General features: G+C 57.3%; 1 protein-coding gene across 12 annotated transcripts; it reads left to right on the top strand.

Annotated features, from left to right (window-relative positions):
* The first annotated feature begins 316 nt into the window (after positions 1-316).
* SH3TC2 (SH3 domain and tetratricopeptide repeats 2) lies at positions 317-21,020 on the top strand. Of its 12 annotated transcripts, none has more exons than XR_014572322.1 (19): positions 317-4,648; positions 6,420-7,248; positions 7,932-8,051; positions 9,184-9,288; positions 9,501-9,628; positions 10,120-10,225; positions 10,574-10,717; positions 10,823-11,024; positions 11,553-11,626; positions 11,977-12,172; positions 12,980-13,116; positions 13,475-13,516; positions 13,609-15,312; positions 15,403-15,583; positions 17,022-17,172; positions 18,671-18,793; positions 19,057-19,203; positions 19,828-20,024; positions 20,384-21,020. XR_014572322.1 is itself a non-coding variant. In XM_083798660.1 (19 exons), exons 2-19 carry the CDS (start codon positions 6,933-6,935, stop codon positions 20,573-20,575), a joined length of 4,203 nt encoding a protein of 1,400 aa, XP_083654786.1. In that variant the 5' UTR covers positions 2,926-4,648; positions 6,420-6,932; the 3' UTR covers positions 20,576-20,800. The 12 variants fall into 12 exon arrangements, 9 of the variants coding, with proteins under 9 accessions (XP_083654786.1, XP_083654781.1, XP_083654785.1 ...); XR_014572324.1 differs by having other exon boundaries at positions 19,057-19,207; positions 19,890-20,024; positions 20,384-20,397; XM_083798660.1 differs by having other exon boundaries at positions 2,926-4,648; positions 19,890-20,024; positions 20,384-20,800.
* Positions 21,021-21,460: the final 440 nt, after the last annotated feature.

The raw sequence follows: 21,460 nt of genomic DNA, 5'->3' as shown, positions 1-21,460 counted from the left end.
TTAGCTTAAACTGAAAGCTTTCATTCTGATTTCAACCTCAGCTTTATGTACAAAAAAAAAATATTAAAGCAGCAAAGCTTTGCAAGTTGAAAAATCAAAATGTTCCACCCTGAAAATATCAAAACGAGATGCTTTGGCTCTGTGAGCTGCTTTGTTTCTTTCTAAAAGCAAATGGCATCAGGACCAACACCTTTGCAAGCAGCTTGGATCATTAAGAGCTTGAAAAAATCTAGATCAGCATAAGCAATTAATATCTTAAGCAGTTTTTTGTTTTCATTTTTCCTCCCAAGGAAGTGTAAAACTACTAGCTGGCCAAAATTATCAAACTATTTCTTTAAATTCTTTCCTTTTACTGCGTGGTTGGCACATGGAGCTTGAGCCTGAAGCCCTGAACTTGCTGCTCGGTGCTCTCCGTGTTGGACACATTGGTTCGGCCCCTCGCAGCTCATATTGTGAATACTGGAAGGGAAAGAGGTATGAAGGAGGCTGGGATTTTATAAATGTGTGTAGTCTAAAGATGAGCAAACCAAGTTTTTGTGAACATTTTCCTACTGTGGGTGAAACTGAAAAATGAAAAAATGGAGATCTGGGGGGTTGTGCTCACTTTGTTATTTTCCTTTCTCCTTCCTTGTCCTGTTCATTTCTGTTTCAAAGGCAAAATATGAAAAGGGTAAAACCAGAAACAGGGAAGAATAATAGAGCAAAAGAGAGGCTGGAAGGTAGAAATGCGGGGAAACAGAGAAGTTAAAATGAAATATTTTGAATGTTTAATTTTCTAGAGACATCTCCAGATGAAATACATTTCCTTTGCAAACCTCACCAACGAGAACAACTTTGACGTTTGGAGCAATTTTCCCTTCGGATTTTCAAGCAGCTCCCCCACTGCAGCACCGTGTCACACTGCTGTGCTCTGCAGGTCAGCATCCAGCGGTTCCTGGGTGTGCTCACTCGTGGGAAGGGCACCCGTGGATGTCCTCTGGCCCCAGCGGGTGTCACTTGTGTCCCCGCCAAGCCCAGCTGCTGCTCAGGACGCCAGTCCCCGTTTTAGAGCCTGTCCTGGTTCTCTTTGCTAGCCCGGTTCTGCAGTCCCGCAGTACTTTCCCCACGCTGTGTTAATTACACTGTGGGAACCGGCTGCTCGATGAGGTTTTGCTGCTTCTCCGTGCCGTGGTGCTGCAGCTGCTCCGGTGGGGTGAGGCTGGGGAGCGGCAGGGACTCATCCTGACTCCTGTAAGTGGGCTGGGTGGCCTTGTGCCTCCCCGGGCCCTGCCGCACCATGCACCCAGCTTGTGATGGAGAAATTTGGGTTCTGCCATGGTGCAGCTGCTGGTGGCCGGGGGCTCGGGGCAGCAGGGCTGGGGGCTGGCTCCAAATGGTTTTGTGCAAGGCCTGGGGATGCTGATGGTGCGGTGCTTGCTGCCATCTATTGGCTCTGACAATTAATAAGCTGGAGGGGGAGAGCCCTGCTGCCCACGCCGTGCACTTCTGCAGGGTTGGCAGCAATTAGCTAACGAGCATTCCCGTGAGGCTGTGGGTCTGCTGGGGGACGCTGAGGCTGAAAAGCAGAATAAGGTCCCACGGGGTGATGCTGAGTGCAGAGGGGGAGGCAGAGCTTGGGTGCTCCTCGGCCAAGGTCCCTGCAGCAATGTCCTTCCCGGGGGAGGTGAAGGCACCCTGGGGTTTGCATGCAGAAGGTCTGCACCAGCAGGAACCTACCAGCAGCTGAGCAGACCCCACAGCCGTTCCCCCTCTCGTGGCAAGGAGCTGGAAGATGGGGCATCCCCAACGGGAACGTGCTCTGAACGTCAGCCGTGCCCCAGGCTTCATGCAATGAAGGTGGCCCCTGGACGTGGTGCTGACACCCGGCATGGCCCTGTGCACCCAGAGGAGCCCCCCCAGTGCCCATGGCCAGCTGGTGCCATCCCTGTGTCCCCACAGCCGGTGAGCAGCCAACTTGCTGGGGCAGTGAGAGCATCCCTGCCAGGTCTCTCCGGGCCAGAGGGGTGAGCAGGGTAGGAGCTCACTGCCCTGATGTGAGTTGCAGGCTCTTATCCGCACCCCACGCCTTGCCTGGCAAAGTCCAGGGGGGTCTTGGTGTCCCTCTGAGGGTGGGAGCTCTCTACAAGCTACCTACCATCAATTCTCCTGCATTATTGATAGGGTAAGTGGATTTAATGCTCTGGTCAGTGCAGGGCAGAGATATTTCCAGCACGGGAGGAGAGCAGGGATGAGGGACCACGGAGAGAAGCCATGACCAGATGGGGCAGCAGGAAGGGTGGAGATGGGGGACCCCTTCACAGCAGCTCTTCCAACGGCCAGGAGAAACCAGGTGGGCAGGGGAGACCTGGCATCAGCTGGGGACCTTCTGCTGGAGGGCAGGCGGAGTCAGCTGCCAGCTGCACGTGTGTCCCCGTGGGGCTGAGTCCTGGGCTGGGCTTCTCGGCGCTGCAGGGCTGAGGTGGTGTTGGGAGGGAGGGAAAATGAGGGCTCCAGAAGCGGTGGTGGTCGGAGGGGCAGTGGGAAGGGCTCCTGTCTTGCATTCGTGATGAAAAAAGTGACATGGAGAGCATGTCGCAGGTGAGTCGGGGATCTGGGATGTGGGATGAGCTGGGGACACCAGCAGCTCACGGCACACCTCATGTCCCCTTACACGGGGGCAGCGTCCTTGGGCAGGCGGGGAGCACCCTGCAACCTTGTCGTGGTGCAGGCAGGAGAGACCTGACAGGAGCCGGCGTGGGCTGGGAGGAGCATCCCGAGGGCACGCAATGTTTTCAGGAGCTGTTAGCTCACATCTGGCAGAGCACGTGAGGCCTGGGCTGCCTCTGCCTCCCCGCAACCTTGGAAGAAGCTCTTCCAGAGGCAGAAGGAGTTTTTCCCTGGCATCTCCATGTCCAAAATCTGCTTGTACCTCCCGTGGCTGCCCCAGAAGCAGCAGTGGGGGCTGCTGGAGCTCTGCTTTCACCCGCAGCAGGGTGCTTGAGCACGGTCACTGCTGAGCAGGGGAGGTGAAGAAGGGCTGCAGCAGCTAAAGAGCTCAGAAAGGCTCCGAGTCCTGGTCCCTGCATGCCTGGAAACCCCCCGAGGTGTTTGCACGGAGGTGAGCAGAGGGGCTCCTTCCAGCAGCACAGTGCCAGCAGGGGCTGCAGCCACCTTCAAACCCTCGAGCCTCGCTTCCTCCTGGCTCTGCTCCCTCCTCCTTCCTTCCCAGGCCTTATCGGTGCCCCGCACGTCCCTGTCCCTGTCCCCGAGCAGTCTGCAGGGTGGGGACGCCGCGCGCTGCCTTTGAAGCTGTGGTCACGTTCAGAGAGCTGTGGTCATGTTCAGAGAGAGGTGGTCACGTTCGGAGAGGACGCTGAGGGTCCAAAACGAAGCAGCAGGGAGGAGACCCCAGAGCAGAGCCCAGGATAATCCCGGGTGCTGGGGACCCCTGATGGTTTGGGGTGCAGGGGCTCTGAGCCCGCCCGACCCGGCGGCACGGCCGAGGCCCGCCGGCTGGTTTCCAAGAGCACTTACTTCCTCCGCCCTTGGCTGGAACAATGCGAGCCGGGGAGAGGCGCAGGCCTCAGCATTTCTGAAAATGAAGCGCTGAGTTCAGCGCGGTTCGGCCCCAGCGCCCGCGTAACCCTTTTGCTGCGGGATGCAGCGAGGGCCCCTGCGGGCAGCATCTGCGGGCTGCGGGCTGCAGAGCGGGGAATGGTAAGGGGGCATTGGAGGTGGAAGAAAATTCCTGAGGGCCACCAGGAAGGAGAAATGTCTTACAGCCAGGCCTGCATCTCAGCAATTTGCCACGCTGGTTTTGCTGCAAAATTTTATTTCCCTTGTGTCCTGCATCCATGCATGACTGCTCTCCATCCCCAGCTCCCCCCAGCTCGCACCACCCCAAGGCCACCCCATTTTGGGGGGCCATTTGGGGCAAACCCCTCTGCCCCCAGCAACCAGGAACTGGTCTGCAGGGACCATGCTCAGGGCAGGGTTTTTCACCTCTCTGTGACCATTTGCAGCAGGTGAAAGCAGGAACAGGGAGCGCAGGAATGAGGAAATGCCACGGCTCGCCAGACTCTGCCCTCCTGCCCGGGGCACTGCTGGGGCCGGGAGGGCTCTCAGCAAAGGAGGGGAGGAAAACGCTGCCCAGCCCAGCACCAAAGCAGGTTCCCCAGCCCTATCGGAGCATCAAAACCGTGGAACAGAAGTTTGTTTGACCTGAAACAAAATGTTTCATCTTGTTTGTTTGCTTTTTCCCAGGCTGCCGTCAGGTGGAGGCCGGTTTCCTTTTTCTTTCAGGTTCATTTTTAGATTACAAAGTGAAAAGCGAGGAGGCTTCATTTTGAGCCTGCCAAGGAACGGTCAACGTCTGAGCGCTCCCAGAAGGAAACAGGAATATTTGATAAGACTATTAACCCTTTCGTTGTTTTCAAAAGAAAGAAAGGGGAAAAAAACCCAACAACTCTGTTTTTCTCAGCTAGCACTGTTTGCCCAGGCGCACAAATACTGCTGGGTCCACAGATCTCTTGTCCCGTGTGTCTGCACTCGCAGTTTGTCTGAAAAGCAGCGAGTTCCCGAGCTGCTCCCCGGGCTGCTGAGCCTGTCCCCGGGCAGTGAGGACGGGAAGTCCCCAGCCTCAAGGACACGGCGCCCGAGCAGGGGACAGGTGAGAGCCGGGAGGGACCAGTGGCGGCACGGGGTGGACACGCGTGGCGCTTGGTTCCCGGCGAGGCTTCCCCTGCTGCCTCGCTGACCTCCGCTCCGGAGGCTCTGCTGGGAAGCGGAGGCTCCCGAGGTGATAAGCCTCTCTGGGAAGAAATTCCTTTCCTCCTACGAGGGAGTGGTGGAGTTGGGGACGCCTTGCGGGCACGTCCACACCTCTGCGCACACGCGCCAGCTCCCGGGGGACCCCGAGAGGTGGGAGCAGCGAGGCCGAGGCTTCCCGGGGAGGACGGCGGTGCCGGGGCCCCGTGGAGGAGCAGGTCAGTACAGCTGCTTGCCCCCGTGCCTGTCGCATGCCGGCCGGTCCCAGCTGAGCAAACAGGGCTGGGCGGCGGCGCTTGCAGGTGCTCGGAGCAGCCGGGTGCGAGGGGGAGGCTGCGCAGATCCAGAGCGGGGCAGGGAGCTGGGGTTGGGGTCCCAGAATGGTTGGAGGCTCGGATACGGTGGTGAAGAGCACACGGGGGAGGGATAGGTCTGTCTGGGGTCCTTTGTGTGCAGGAACCGGTGGGAGAGTGAAAGGGGAAATTGCACCGGCAGTCGCTAGATTTAGGGAAGAGAATTTGGTGCCGGGGAAGGGTGAGAACCCCAGAGAGCGGTGGGGTTGCCAGGCTGTGTCCCCAGGTGAGGGTTGCCCAGGCAGCCTCTGCTGCCTCTTTTGTGCCCTGGGGAGGGAAGTGGGGCCAGTAGCAGGGGCTGTGCGAGGGCTGCACAGGGAGCAGAGGCCCTGGGGAGCTGGTGGTGGTGGCTGTCCCACCCCCGGGCAGGGGCTGTGCCGGTGGGGACCCCAGGACATCGCTTCTGTAGGACAGGGCTCTCCCAAAGAGGCTGCGGTGAGATCCGCAGCAGCAGCAGTGGGGGCCCTGCAGGGGTACCTGTGGTGCTGAGGGTACGGGGGGGTGGAACAGGAGGGGGTTGGGTCTCTGGCCAAAAAGAAAATTAAATTTCAGGTCAAACAGGGTGTCAATACCTTCACCTGTAGAGGGGTGGGTTTGGTCATCGAGTTATCTGGGTAAACTTGAAAACAAACAGGAATTTCAAAAGAACAAATGATTTTATTTTATTTTTTAAATGAAACATAACCTTCTGTTGATTTTTTTAAAAAATGAGTATTTTTCCCTGCTTTGATGTTAATTTATAAATAGATGTTGCTAAAACAAACTGCCCTGCTCCAGTCCTGGCCACTTTGGCAAGGTGGGCCCAAACCAGCAGCATCTGTTCTGTACAGATGTACCTGAGCTGTGATCTGAATTCCCCCTCTGGTCCCCAGATCTTCAGAGCATCCCTAGGCCGACTGGGGGAGTTTTCTAAATCCGGAGCCTTCCAAGGCTGCATGCAGTGGGAGCAGGCAGCGTCCTTGCCGGGGGCAGAGCCTGTCCCAGCGCTCACCTTCGCACCGGTTCCCTCTGTCATGCAGCTTTGTGGGGCTGCAGGGCAAGGATCAGATCAATTTTAGCATGCCAGGAAAGAGCAGCAGGGCTTTGCGCCCTCACATCGAGGGCTGCAGCAAGGAGGGCGAGGAGGACGGTCCCTTCCCCAGGCAACCCCAGCATTTTGACATCCAGGAGAGCCAGCGGTGCTCCTGGTGCACGGCACAGCAAGCAGGGCACCGCCGCGTGGCACTGGCATCGGCTGGAGTGAAGGTGCATCCCTGAAAGACCTCTCTGCCTGTGACTTCTCACCCTAGACCTCCTTTTGTTGTTTTTCTCTTCACACAGGGGCTGTGTTGACCTACTCAAAGCTGCTCTGAAGACGTCTGCCACCACACTGAGGCCACCCGGCGGGTCCTGGGTGCTGCTCCTGGAGGCTGGGGAAGGTCAGGGCACGTGAGCGGAGAGGGAGACAGAGTCCACCGGGGCAGCCCCGAGATCCCCAGATCACTCCCTCCTGGTGTCTGTGGCTGCAGTTCAAACAGTTCTGATCTCAGAGACGAGATGAGCCCTGCTAGCCTCTCGCGAGGCGGCCGTTCGTGCTGCAGAGCCTGGTGCCTTGCTTGGCCATAGCTCTGAGGCCAGTGCGGTGCCGGCTGCCCTCGCTGTGCAGCGGGGAGAGCGGTGCCGCCGGCTGGAGCGATGCTGGAGGGTGCTGGAGGAGCCCTGGCGGGCTGTGCCGGCAGGTGAAGGGGTGTCACAGCGGCGTCAGGAGCAGGGTTGGTTTTGTATGGGGGGAGATCAGGGCTGCAGCTCTCCAGAGGGGCCAGCTTGAAGCGCTCCAGTGCCGCAGCAGGAGGAATGAGAGGAATGCGCCACGTGGGCCTGGCGACAGGCGCCCAAAGGCGAGGGCGAGAGCGGAGCCTGGGGCAATGGCAGGGCAGCGATGCGGGTGTGAGATGTGCCTGGCCCCCGCCCCGCCGGCAGATAGGGCCCGCTCAAAAGGCACATTGTGCATTGTGGCCGGGGCCGAGCTGCGGTGGGGCTGGCGGTGAGCAGCTCGCTCCCTCCACCAGCACAGCAGCAGGCTGCCAGCTCGGGGCTGGCGGCGATGCTGGACACATGGGCTGCTGCCTGGGGGCCCCTTGGCACCAGGACCTGTCCCTGGGGTGCACAGGTAAGCTATCCTTGGGGAGACTACAGCCTGGCTCTGTCTGGCTCGGGGGGCTGGTTTATTCCCATGCCGTGGGCTTTTCGGGCATCCTGTCACCTCATCCTGCTGTCACCGCTGCCCAGGAGCACCCTGAGCACTGTGGGACTCGCAGAGCCCTGGGGTGCTGGAGCAGGGGGGCAGCGCAGGGCCAGCGACTGTGGCCATGTGCCCGTGGGAGAGCAGGGCCAGTGGGTGCCAGGAGCACAGCCGGAGAGCCTGGGACCTGCACTCGGCTCCAGGCTGGGGCTGCTTCCTGACCCGCATTGCAAAATCTTTCAGCAGCAGGGAGGTAAATGAGTCACTGGCACGAATGGGAACAACTCTCCACCAGCACTTTCAATTGGTCTCTTGAAAGAGCTCCCAGTTCCCTTTCTGAGGCTGGCCCAAACGAAAACAAACACTGAAGCAGCGAGCACAGCCATGAGCAAACCCACTTCTCTCACCCCAGGAAGCTCCGTCCCCATTTTGCCCAGCTCTGCGGGGACCCATCAGGGTGCTCGGCCACGCCGCTGGCTCTGCCAGCATGAGCGGTGCCCCACCTGCTCCCTCCTTCCCCACGGCTGCCCCCGAGGCACAAGGAGACCCCTTGGGCTGGGAGCATCCCTCCGGGGGGCCGAATGCCTCCCCCTACCACCCTTTTTCCCCAGGAGAAGAGTGTGAGTCCTGCTGCCCCCGCTCGCCCCTGCTCCTGCCCCGCTGGGACCGCCTGCAGCGAGCCGCCGCCGAGCGCCGGGGACCATGGTGGCGAGGGACGACCATGGCATCAGGTACGGTCCCCGGGGAGGGGACACCAGCCTGCCGAGCCCAGCAGGGCTGCCAGGGACTGCCAGGGTGCGGGGAGCAGAGGAAGGGAGGGACGTGGGAAGCGAGTGCCGCCCAGCCCAGGCAGCTCTGTTGTAACTCTGCCTCTGGCTCCTTTCGCTTCCCGGTCTCCGTTTCGCCCGTGTGTCAGAGGGGTTGGAGTTCCTGGATGAAGTCCTTTGTTAAGCTTGCTCAGTTCTGCTGTTGAGAAATGTAGAGCTTTTCTTCCGAAGAAAAGCCCCATTTATTGCCTGTCCAGCCTTGGGCCGTTCTTTTCTGCTGCTAACTCTAAATAAGGATTATAATTCTGTGTGCAAATAACACAGCTATTTGACTGGCCAGCAAAGTGGGCTGAATAATAAGACCTATAGAGAACAGTTATGGTCACAAAAGTAGCGTAGGAAAGCCGCTGCACTGTTCCAGCTCCAGATCTCCGGGTACATCTTAGTCGTGCGAGTCCTATCTGATTGCTGACAAAAATTGGCTTCTAACCTTGTTATCTCTCCACAGCCAATACAGCTGTGGAAGAGCAAGCTGGATTTGTACGTGCCTCAGCCATCAGCCATCATTAACATAATTGCCAGCTAAAGTTTCCACTCCTGAATCCTTTATGGCAATAGTTGATGCTGTGTGATGCAGAGAGCATGCAGCTTGGATTTCAGATACCAATCAGATCAGGCAGGGGAGAAAATCTTATTCTGACTGTCAAATTGATGAGCAAAGAGTTTTGCAAGTTGTTGGCTCGCCCGTGCTGGAGAAATGTTCTCACTCTAAGATCTCCTCCGGAAAGCCTCTCTGTCCCAGGGCCACCCTGCTCCCAGGTCTGTGATGCTGGCCCCAGAGCAAGCAGGGGTAGTCCCTCACTTCAGGCTACCCCAGCACTGGCAAGGAGTGAGCTGCCAAGGGTACCGTGTAGGTAGAACACATTAATCTTTCTTCCCTCCTCGAGTATGATTTTAGGGTGATGCCCGATTCGTGCAGTCCCCCAGGCAGATCTGCAGCGTGGCTCACAGGCTTTGCTTTCAGGTGGCATGGTTAGGCAGAATAGCCTAGATCCCACTACAAAACCTGACAGCAGTGTTTCTGTGTCCTGTGTAGGTAGGGCTGGGGTACCAGAGCCAAATGGCGCAGCTACCGAGGCAGCAGAAGGCTTGCCGGACACCCCCTCGGTGCTGCTGGCCGTCGGGGAGAGCTTCCTCCCAGGTAAGAGGCTGCCTTTGGCATCGCCCAGATTTCCAGTGGCTGACCGTACGAGGCCAGGCATCGTGGCTAAGCAAGCCCTGCCATCCCTCGGGTTGCTGGAGGGGAAGGATGGGATCTGCCCATGCTCCCAGAGCACGCAGCCGGGCTGGAGGCAGCCCCACCAGTGGCACGGGGCTCCTTCCCCACCTAATCCTGCACGTTTCCTCCCCAAGAGATTTCACTCTTCTTCTCCGTTGAGAGCCGCTCCTCCCGGTGCCTCAATTCGCAGCTGCAGGAAGCCGCCAGGAAGAAGCTGTGGGCCCTGGAGAGCGACGACAGAGCTGTCCATGCCCTCTTCAAGGTGGGAGCTGCTGGGAGGCTGCTGGCCTGGTGGGATGTGTAATGGGACACCGAGCCTGGCCGAGGAGGAGGAGGTCCTCTGGGACGTGTCCTGCATACAGGGGGGCTAGAATGATGTGTGAAAGGGAAGGGTGATGGGTGAGAGGTAGATCCTCACGTCTGGAGCCTCATGTTGGAGGTAGTGAGCTGCTGGAGGGGTGGTGCAGGTAGCACCGGCGTGAGTGCTGAGTAGCTGGTTGTGCTTCATAAAGAAAAACCCCATTCACTGCCCTGAACAATCCTTCCCTGATGGTTTTCTGTGCCCTCACCCCCAAGGGCACCCAGCAAAGCTGCCCAGAAGACCTGGGACAGTTCACAGCTTCGGTCTCAACTGTGCTAATAAATGCCTGCCTGGTCTTATCCTGCGGGTTGCTTTTATGGCCACACTGCCAGGAGAACCCCTGTCAGGCCCCCAGCCCTCTCCTTCAGTCTTGCTTTCTCTTCTCCGTGCAGGAGCTGTCAGCCAGGCTGGTCTGTGTGCAGGCACAGGAGGATCGGTTCCTGCTCACCTTCAAAACCCTGGAGGAAGTCTGGAAGTTCTCCACGTACCTAACTTTAGGTAATGATGTTTTCAAGGCATGGGGGATCCACACAGGCAGCGTGAGAAGCATTTTTGGAGAAGGTATTCTGTGACACCAAAAAAGTAATGGAACAGGGAGAACACCTTGAAGAGGAAGGAATATTAATGAGACCTTGCTATTCATGAAACCACAGTCTGGATCAGTGGAAAAGATTCAGGAGGTTTCCTTTTGGGTAATTCCTCTATTGCACCTGGGGATGGAGACGGGATTGGAGATCGTTGCCTTACAGCGTGGTTGCAGATGGCAGATCAGGAGACATTCGAAAAACTCCTCGTGCTGCCCAGCAAAGGAGGGTGCTGCCACTGCTTTCCTCTTTGCTGTCTTAGGCTATGTGGGCAACTGCTTGGAGCAGCTTCTCTTTGGCCAGGAGTACTGGCTAAACTGTGCTCTGATGGAGGACACGGCGATCAGAGTTAGCATGGATGAAGATCGCTTGGCCACCATCTACCTGGGTCTGCTGCTCCAGGAAGGTGAGATGGGGCTGCGACAGCATCTCGGCAGGACAAGTGTGGCCCTCTCCTGGGTCTGTCCTGCACTGGTGCCATTGACCTGGCCGTGACTCTTTCTATCTGCAGGTAACTTTTTTTCCAGAGCAGTGCCCGGTGTCTGCCAGCCTGAGGAGGAGGGAGAGGAAGGCCTGCGGCTCCGCAGGAACGAGCTGATCCACGTGAAGAACGTTGGAGAGGAGTCCATGTGGGAAGGGATGTCCTTGCTGACGGGGCAACGAGGGCTGGTGCCTGTGGCAGCTCTAGAGCCCGTTCCTCACCCGTTTTACCAGTAAGTAGGCGGGCAATGGATGGTGCTCAAGCCAAGGTTTATTCCTGACCCAGATGCACCACCTAACACCAAGCCAGGAGCGAGGAACTGCTTTTACCTCTGGCACTGGGCAAGAGCCAGATAATTTTGTGAGAATAAACATTGTAAAGACAACCGCTGGAACCAGCTCAGGTCCCGTAGTGGGACAGAGCAAGGGCATAGTTCTGATATCGTTCTTGTATAATATTGATTTAGGTCATACCTGGGACTATTTGTGATTTACAGGTCAGTAACTGGGACAAAAAAACAGCCTGTCTTGGGCAATGCCAGTCGAAATAGGGCCTGACACCTGGCTGAGCCTCACAGACATTCACAGATCTTCTTGAAGGCACACAGAGAAATCCTCCTTAAGGGCTGTCAAAATCATCCGTCTGTCATCTGTGTCCTCTGTGTCATTAGGGGACATCCCCCCTGCTGTGTGGGACTGTCCCTGGTGGTGGCCCGAGGACTGCCCGGGGAGGACCAGCATGGCTCCCTCTTGCCTTGCAGGTGGTTCCTGAAGAATTATGCCGTGAGTTTTGGCATCTCCCAGGAGATCAGTGGGGCAACCTCTCAGCCGATCGGTGAGTGATACCTGTGTAAGGTGGCCGCCCTTCCCAACAGGGGCATGGCTCTTGGCCAAAAATGCAACGGGTCCACCTCCTGTTCTGACAATGACACTCCATTGCAAGGGGTTGCATCTTGAGACTCTCCTGAGTGGAGAACAGACCTTTAAAACTGCAGGTGCTCAGAAGGATGATCTGAGGAACACAATAAGGGTCTGAGTCTGAGAGCGCAATAAAGCTCAGGGGACGGAGGGACAGGCTGGCTTCTCCAGCTGAAATCACAGTCTCCTTGCCGAAATCTTTTCTAGCAAGGAAGCATTTGCAGTGGGCCTCGCACTGAAATGCAGCTGTTTGCCTTTGTTTCCCAGTGAAAGGCAGGTGCACAGCCACAGAGGACTACAAAGGAGCAGCGTGGGATGAACTGAGTTTCTCCAAGGGAGACAGCATAGAAATCATCGGATTCCTCATTCCAGGACTCCCGTGGTTCGTGGGCAAATCCCTGAGCAGCGGGAGCATCGGCTTTGTCCCGACACGATGCATAAATGCCACGGCTTGTGAACCCTTGTAAGTTTACTGCTACCATCTAGATAAATTTAAAGTCAGGTGGAAAGCAGGGGAAGACACCCAAAATCCCAGTTCAAGGCTATGTGCAAGTCTGGAGCAGGTAATTTGCTTTGCAAGGACTTCATAAAGGATTCGCCTGAGGTCTGTCCAGAAGCCTTGGCCAGGCTCTTCTGCCACCAGGCTGGCTTTGCTTGCCTGCTGAGGGATGCCAAGGCAGGACAACCACTGGCACTGTGAGCAGAATCGAGCACCCTGCTGTGGACGAGGACAAGAGTTATCTGGAGAGGGGGGGTGACAGCTCAGCTCTTAAGATCCAGCAGTTGTCTTTGTTGCTGCCTTAAAGACAGCTCCAGTTCAATACCCATCCAAAAAGGCTTCTCCTCCAAGACTGTGGGGGGAGGATGGGGTCCTTAGGCTGTTGCTAGCTCTGTTAGCATCTGTTGGGCTTCCCCGGGTCAGGTTCACTCAAGATAAGTCTTAGGCGCTTTTCTTTGACACTGCAGAGAAACAGAGAGGAGATCAGATATATCCTGGCTTCAGAAAGGACTTCTGGAGAGAAAAAAAGGCCAATAAGTTACTCCCTTTGGCACTCCTTAGTTTCTCCATGGAGGAGCTGGATCTGAGAGCCCCGATGGGGAAGGGGTCCAGACTCCAGTATCCATCTGCAGCAGAGCTTTTCTGGTGGGAGGAGGAGGAGGGAGGAGAAAGTCCATCTCCATCCCACAGGACAGCCGTGGTGTCAGGGGATGGGGAGACACTGAACTGTTTTGTTTTTTTTTTTTTTTCCTGGTGTCTGCTTCAACCTAGGGGAAAGGGCTTGGTGTTTCTGAGCGAAGAGGAAAAATCCCCCCTCCTGCGCATCCCCTGCAATGGTGGCGAGCAGCACTTCGCCACCCTCCTGGGTGAGCTGGCATGCACAGACATCACCTCTGTGTACCGGCTGGGTGAGTTCCCCTCCTCTTCATGCATAGCCCCATCGGTCCCCCTGGGGAGCAGCCCTGGGCCATGTCTAGAGATCTCCTGCTTGGGACTCTGCCAGGGCCAAGACAGGCTCCAGGCCCTCTGCTCAGCCTGGCCAGGGAGGCTGGAGATACCCTAAAGGACTGGGTCCTGCCACACTGCAGTCTGCAGGAGGCTTCTCTGCTGCAGCTGTAATCACCGGGGCTCTCCCAGATACAGGTCTGGGGTTTAGCAAAGCAGCAGGAGATTTCTGTAAGGTTTGTATGCTCTGCCTGCACACTAACATTGACCAAGCCTTTTGACCAAGCCTGGTTTTTTCTTTCTGTTTGTCTCTTTGTGTAGATGGTTTTGAACCCACAGCCATGTTCCCCAAAGTGCCATCAGGTGAGTATGTGGAGGATGCTTTTATAAAGAGGTCAGAGGGTGAATTTTGACATGCGGAAACATTCCGCTGTGGTTTGCCTGTCCCCTTGCAGAGGCTGTTCTCCATGGCGGTAAGGATATCCAGCTGCTCCAGTCCTGGGAGGAAATAAATGGCCTGGCTACGGCTAGCACCTCCGAGCAGTCTAGCCCTGGGAGTGAATCAGCCCCTGCTACATTGGAAGATGTTCTCCTGGACAAGCTGGATGACTTTGATGATCCCAAGTTCTTTATTGACCTGAATGCTGGACACATGGAAGATGCTGATGTCTTTGACCCCATACTGACCTTCCTTAACCATGAGAGTTACGTGCCCAGTTTTCAAAGCCTCTACGATATGAGTTTTTCCTTTCTCAACTCCACTTTTTATGGTTTCTCTGATGAGGACGAACTGGTCTTGTACCTTGAAACGTCCAGGAACTGGGCTAAGAGGACTCGTGCGATTTGGGCTCATGTAAGGCTCTGTTTCCTCTTAGGCAAGCTCTGCATCAGAAAGGTCAAGTTCTCCCAGGCTCGGGTCTATTTTGAGGAAGCCCTGAGCACCCTGGACAGGGGCTTTGGGGACCTGCCCCTTCTGGCTGCCTTGCACGTGAACCTCGCTTCCATCTACCTGAAACAGAACATGAAGAGCAAGTTCTCCTTGTTGCTGGGCAAAATGGTGACCTTGCTCGTCTGCTTGCCTGGCCGCCCTTTCAGCTCTGAGAACGAGCTGGAAGTCATGGTATACGTGCTGAGGGAAGCCATTGCCGTGGGCAATGCTCCCCTGGAGGCGCGGGTCTGTTTCCTTATTGTCAAGCTCTTCCTACAGCTGGGAAAAACCGATGAAGTGCTGCCCTTTACTGAGCATCTTCAGTGTCTCACCACCACGTTACTCAGCCCAGACACTGGTGCTGTGCCTCTGGATGTCACCCCCATCTTGAGCTACCTGTATGACAAGAAGTACTTGCCAAACATTGCGCTGGCCTCCGCCAGGCTCTTTGTTCCCAGCGGCATCAGGGGGGCACCAACGCCCATTTGGAGAGCTGGCTTCATCCTCCAGTGTACGTCCAAGCTCCTGGGAAGCCAACCGGAGAGGAGCAGCATCCCGGCGCTGGCTTGTTTCTACCTCCAGCAGGCCCTGCGTTTCTCCTGCGAGAGCAGGGCCGTGCCCACCCAGAGGACGCTGTGCACCATCTTGTCCCGGCTGCACCTCCAGCACGGCCTGCTGCACGGGGCGCTCCGCCACGCCACCAGGGCCGTGGCCTTCAGCAAGCTGATGGGCGAGGAGGAGGCCTTTGAGTCTTCCCTCTCCCTGGGGTGGATGTATCTCCTGAACAGCCAGCCGGGCCCAGCTGCAGAGCTCATGGGACAGCTCCTGCGGTCCCTGCACGGGACGGACAGCGTGACGCAGGGGGGGGCTGTGCACAACCTCCTGGCCATTGCCCTCAAAGGGGAAGGGCGGGTGCAGAAGGCTGCGGAGAACTACCTCCGGGCCCTGCAGAAGGCCAAGGAGACCGGCAACAAGAGGAACCAGGCCATCGCCCTGGCCAACCTGGGGCAGCTGAGCCTCTGGCACGGAGCGAGCCAGCTGTCTGAGCACTACCTGCTGCAGTCCGCTCGGCTCTACGCTGAGCTGCAGGGCTGCCAGGACCCGGAGCTGGAGGCGGTGCAAGTGCTGCTGTGGCTGGCGCAGGCCATGGTGAACAGGCAGAGGGTGGAAGATGGCAAGCTCTGCTATGAACTGGCGCTGGGTTTTGCCCTGAAGTGGCGTAACGTGAGGAGTGAGTACCACTTGGCTGGCAGGAACTCACCGCGGGGCAGCGCCTGTTAGGTCCCTAAAGCCATCCCTTTCCCTTCCCTATACCACGCAGGTCAGCTCCACGTCACGGAGGCTCTCTGCCATTTCTACAGCAAGGTGTCCCCCAACCTCCAGGCCTGCATCACCTACCACGAGCACTGGGTGTCTCTGGCCCAGCAGCTCCAGGACAGAGAGATGGAAGGCAATGTTCGGCAGACCCTCAGCCAGCTCTACCAGGCTTTGGACACCTCCGAGTAAGTCCTGTTTGGGGCTGTTTCCATGTAGATGCTGTTAGAGCAGTGTCTCTGCTCACCCAACACCAGAACAGTGGCCTTTTTGAGGTGTCTGGAGCCAAAGTCCCTGGGGAGATGTGGGGACGGCGTGTGGCAGCTCCCTGCAGGCAGGCTGGTGGCTGGGGAACTGCTGAGGTTTGTGAGCTGTCCCTGCGCCGTGACGGGGGGAACAGCTCAATGTCAGCCAGAACGTGGTGACTGCTGGGCAAACACTGGGGTGCGAGCTGGGGCACGGCCAAACACGGCTCTCCAGAGAGACACGCGGCCCTCTTCAGAGGGGACCCAGTGACAGGGAATTCATCACTTCCTTTGGAGGCTTATTTCAGTGATTAATCACCGTCCGCCAGCAAAAATAGTCTCCTTATCAGTTATTGAAATAAGCCTGGCTTCAGCCTCCAGCCACTGAATCTGCCCTTCCTATCTCTACCGGAATATTTTCCCCAGGATTGCACGTAAGGCCCTCTATCAGCTCACCCTTCAATCTCCTGCTTGACGTATGCAGGTGGCATAAGGTTAGGCAGGAGGGGAGAGAAAGACTTGGGCAGACCACAGACTTTCTTCCAGTTTTGAAAGAAAACGTGTCAAACAGCGGAGATCTGGCTCCCACGTCCCAGGAGGACAAGCGGGCAGGGACTGTCGTTAACTGGGACGTTAACCTTCCCGTGCTGGGTCGCAGTGAGTTCAGAGGGAAGGAATTTAGGAAGCAGACGCCTGTCATGTGAGCGGTGCTATTTAAGATCACAAAGCGTCCCCCAGCCTGGGCTGGAAGGACAGCTGGAGCGCAGTCAGCAGCAGGCGAGACACCAGGCAAGCAGACATGTCCTGGGCACTGCCCCGCGCTCCCCTGGCCACGGGTGCCTCGTGCCTTCAGCCTGCCACCTCGTCCTGCTGCTTGTCCCCTCGTCCTCCAGTGACACGGGGCTTGGGAAGGGGCTGTCAGGCCTTGCACATGTGGCCACAGAGCCGCCTTTTTGGATGCCCCAAGGGGCAAACAGCAGGCCGAGATGTGGATCTGGGTTGCAGAGGCTGTTTGGGAGATGAAGGCGCAAGCACTGCCAGCCTGCACTCCCTGTGTGGCTGGGGGTGACTTGGGGCTCGGTGCAGGGGGCAAATAGGCTTTGCAGGTGGCCTGGACAAACCTGCTTCATCAGCTGAAATGAGGAGCAGCCACTGGGGAGCAGCTCCCCTGGGGCTGTGCTGAGACAGAAGACACACGTACATGTCCTGCCCTTTTGCCAGGACACATTTCTGGGAGCTGTGGCTGTCCATTTGGCTCTAACCTGCAGCAACAGCAGGAGGAGAAGACAGCACTGCTAACGGGGATGTGCTGTAGCCCTGCAGCTCGTTGCTGGTGCCCCGTGGTTGCTCTGTAATGGCTTTCTGCCCATTGCTGCCACAGGGCTTTGAGACGGTCTCTGGACTGCACCAAGCAGAGCCTAAGGATCTTCATCGACCTGGAGGAGACTGGCAAGGCGGCAGAGGCCTGGCTGCAGGCAGGAAGGCTTTACTACCTTATGCAGGAAGACGAGCTGGTGGAAATGTACTTCCAGGTATGGAGGCGGTGTCTGGAGCAGCCCCGTTCCCACCCTGGCTAGGTGCATTCCCATCAGGGCTGTGTGGCTCAGTGGGAGACATTTGGGGCTGGAGAACTTGGGAAGTTTTCTCTTGATCAGTAGAAACCTGCTGCTGCAAAGAAGAGCTGTTGCCTCAGCACTCGTGTGCTATCTGCCATTAAATTTCCTATCTTTCCTTCCATAAGTCGGGTTTGGAGGATTCTGGGGTGAAAGCAAGTGAATTTATTGAGTCAGAAAGTGATGTGGGAGCGCCAGAGAGAGCTGGAGCTGCTAGGTGGTCAGTTCCCATCAAAATGCACATAGATAGAGGGTGAGGTGCCGGGGAAGTGCTTGGAGACTTCTTGGAGTAGAAAACTTCTGGCTTCTTTCCATCTCTAGCATTATTCTGTCAGCTGGGCTGCAAAGAGGAAGAGCTACTCATAAAATCTTAGGGCTGCATCCTCCAGGGAGCATCTATTTAAAGATGCAGAAGCCTTCCACATGCCCAAAGTAAGCAGAGCAGGAGGCTGGCTGGGTCTGCTGGCATTGCACTGAGCTGGGGTATCCAGAAAAGCACCAGCCTGAGCACACACAGGGGATGCTCTGGGCCCTCACTCTGTGACCCCAGAAGCATTTCAGAGCTGGTGGGGCTGGGTGCCTGAGGCACCCGGTGCTGGAGACAAGGAAAGGAGCCTTTCCCATCAGCGTGTCCCTAAATCAGGGTGCTAGAGGCACCTGTGTTACTGGTACTGGGGGGCTGCTCAGGGACCTGGGTGATCTGAATCCGTGGCTCTAGCATCAGCAGGTTTCCTGGTGGTCACAAGGGAGTGCTGAGGCCCAGAACGAAGAGCCATCATCGCCTTCCTCATGGATTCAGCAGGTTTTCAGGGGCTAAGGAGGGGTGACTTCCCATTAAGACGAGCCAGTTGAGGACAGATCTCAGCACGGCATGTCAGCAGCCCTGGGGGGCCCTTTCCCAGGCAATGTCATTGGCAAAGATCGATTGTAACGATGAAAGGAACAACACGTTCCTGCTGGAAGGTGGCACCAGGGTCGAGTGTGCAATTCGCACAGACATCCCTTCTTCCCAGAAGTTAGCATACCTGCCCTCACTCCTGCAGGCTCTGCCCTTTCCCTGTCCTGGCTCTCTGCTCCCCTTGTCAACCTTCACGTTGGCTCCATCACACCGCAGTGACAGCCCAGGACAGGGCAGCTGCCGCCTGCACCATCCCCACTCTAAGTCCTGATGCCGTGGGACGTCCCAGCTGGTTGGTCTGGCATGCTGACCCTGCATGGGGATGGGTACCTGGCTCCATCCTCACACGTCAGCAGGAAACACAGCGCAATGTCCCCCCAGACTTGTTTGCCAACCTTTGTCCTTGCTGTTCGGAGCACTGGGGCTCACATTTAGTGTGACTTCGTTTTATTTTGTTACTCCAAAGTCTTTGTGCAGATTTCTCTTTCCAAGTCTCACTGCAGTTCCTCTTCCCTCTAGGCAGCCATTCAGACAGCTCTGAAGTCTGAGAACTTCTCCTTGGCCATGGAGCTTTACGAAAAAGCAGGTGATACCTTTTTTAATGGCAGCCGAAACAGAGACCGAGCAGTGGAGTTTTATAGGGTACTGATCCCTCCAAGCGTTTCTCTCTTCATGTCCCTGCTACGTGATGGCCACGGGGAGCTGTGCCCCAGCAGGATGGAGGGTGGAGAGGGACGGGGCCCTTCTGGGTGTGCCGGCATGCAGACGTGGCTGGGGGGTGGACCTGCAGCACAGACACATTTGTAACACCTTAGTCCATCTCCTGCTGCTCCATCACCCCTCTGCGGGCAGTGCTGTACCCATACCTCCAGGAACAGCCTGGATTCACTCTTTTCTCTCCCCAGGGCGGTGCTGTGCCCTTGGCCAGGAAGCTAAAGGCCATACAGACAGAGCTACGGCTGTTCAATAAGCTGGCGGAGCTGCAGATTGGGCTGCAAGGCTACGAGAAGGCGCTGGAGTTTGCCACGCTGGCAGCCCGGCTGAGCATCAGGGTGGGTGAGTGATGCACAGCCCCGGGGAGCAGGGCAGAGCGGGTGCCTGTCTGCGTGACAGCAGCGTGCACGTGAAAGGGAGATGCTCCTGCTTTCTTAAGACCTCTGAACCGATTTGTATCCCAAGGGCAACGTCTCTTTAAAGGCCGCTTCCCTTTTTAAGCTGCCCACGGGGGTGCTCTGCTGTGGCGGCGGTGGGGCTGGCTGAGCAGAGGGCTGTTGCTACACCAGAGCACAGGAAATCTGATGAGGGCATGGGACTGAACGGTTCCTCTTTGCCCTGGCTCTTCCGATAAACTTACCCCTTTCCATTGCAGAAGTAGGCCTAATGGGCAAAATGCTAGCATAAATGCCTGAGATGGAACCAGCCTCTCCAGCCCCCAAGAAATCCCCTGGCTGAATGATATATGATATACTGCCTGGTAATCTATCCCGCTTTGGTATCAGCACCCCTGATAGTTCTGTTTTCTCTGGACCATCTTCAAACGCAGTGTTTCCTTATGAAGACAGATATCTGTGCCCTGGGGCTGTGGAGTAAACACATCCCTGAGTGGCTCGGTGTGCTGGGATAGGAAGGGTTTGTGAGCGCCCTGCAGTCTGACTGTATCAGCAACTCTTTTCCAGGAGATCAATTGCAAGAGCTGGTTGCATTCCACCGCCTGGCTACAGCCTACTATTTTCTGCAGATGTATGAGATGGCAGAAGACTGCTACCTGAAGACGCTCGCCCTGCGCTCCCCCATGCTGCAGTGCTCTGGAGAGGCCCTGTACTACTCCAAGGTGTATTGCCACCTTGGCAAGCTGACCCTGAACAAACTAAAGGTAGGAGGACACCCTCTGTAATGCTGTGTCGAGTTTTCGGGTCTTCGTGGGGCGCTGGAGGTGGAGTATCCCATCTGCTGGCAGAGCAGCCATGGTTGTATACAGCTGCATCCTGTGTCTCTTGGTCCCATCTGCAGCTTTACAATAAGTATACACAGTGCCAGCACAGCCAGGTTTTGAAGTGGGACAGGCAGTTTGGAAAGAAGTGCTAGCACTTAGTGACTGTACAGAGCCCATTTCAATGAAGTCAGGTGTCACTGGCTTCTGCCTGGAACCGCTGGGCTCTGCTCCAGCACCCTCACACCCCATGGCCTTGCATTAAATGACTTCCTAACGCCTGCCCTGCTCTTTATGCTTAGGACGAACAGGATGCAGCAGCCTACTTCCTCCTGGCCCTCGCTGCAGCGACCGAGCTGGGAGACCAGGAGCTACAAGGCCTCATTCATGCCAAGCTGGCCGACATCTCCAGGGCCACGCTGGGGCCTGTGGGCACGCCGGGCTGTGCCACGTACCGGCCCCGGTGGCTGAGCGAAGGCGGCCACGTCGTCTGACCCATCCATTGCCGTGGGGATGTGCCTGCGAACAGCTTCTTGCCTCGCACGAGTCCACGTGCTCTCCAGAAGCAGCATCCCACAAGGGGTCCAGCTACCGACGGCAATTTATCTCCGTGCCCCCAGCAGACAAGGGACCTGGGACCCTCATTTCTTGGGAGCGGGGCTGTGCGCTGCGGCGCTGCCGGCAGAGCGAGGCAGGATGGGGCCAGGTGCTGGAGCACAGTGCAACGGGGCGAGAGGCAAGCAGCACTCCGGGAGTGTGGCTGTGCGGGATGGGGACAGGGACGTGGATGGGGAAGGGGGCAGGGGACAGAGACAGGGATGGGGACAGGGACAGGATGCCACCTGTCCCCACCTGGACCCCACCGGACAGCTCAACCGGCGAGGGGACACCTCCTACCCGAGCGTGTTTTAACTGGAATAGCAACTCTATTTATTCCTAGCTGTTCTCTGTGCTGTGTGCTCTGCTCTGTGACCCCCACAGCCCCGCAGAAGCCGGGTCCTGTTGGGCACCGAGCTCCAGCCCCGCTCACCGCCAGGGCGCACCAGAGCCCCGCGGTTGCGGGCGGCGCAGCCGCTCCTCGTCCCGCCCGGCCCCGGCCCCGCCGCTGGTGCTGAGCCGGGGAGGGGGAGCGCTCCCCCGGGCTCCCCAGGCTGTGCCAGCCAGCTGGGGCTCCACGGGGAGACCCTGCTGCAAGTCCCTTCGTGTCCCTTCCATGCTGCGCCCCTTGGAAGTCCCAAACGCACAGCGTGGGTTTCCTCGCCCCCGCTGCAAGTGCCCACTTCGTTTTCCCCTTCTGATCCCTGTGAGCCATCCATCACCAGGGCAGCGAACAGTTTAATGCTTGTTTACCAAGCGTTCCTGCGATGCCATCGGGGGAA

Source organism: Anser anser (assembly GCF_964211835.1).
Source record: "Anser anser genome assembly, chromosome: 14".
Taxonomy (NCBI): domain Eukaryota; kingdom Metazoa; phylum Chordata; class Aves; order Anseriformes; family Anatidae; genus Anser; species Anser anser.
Note: the sequence above shows the minus strand (reverse complement) of the source record. Positions and strands in the feature narration are given on the sequence as shown.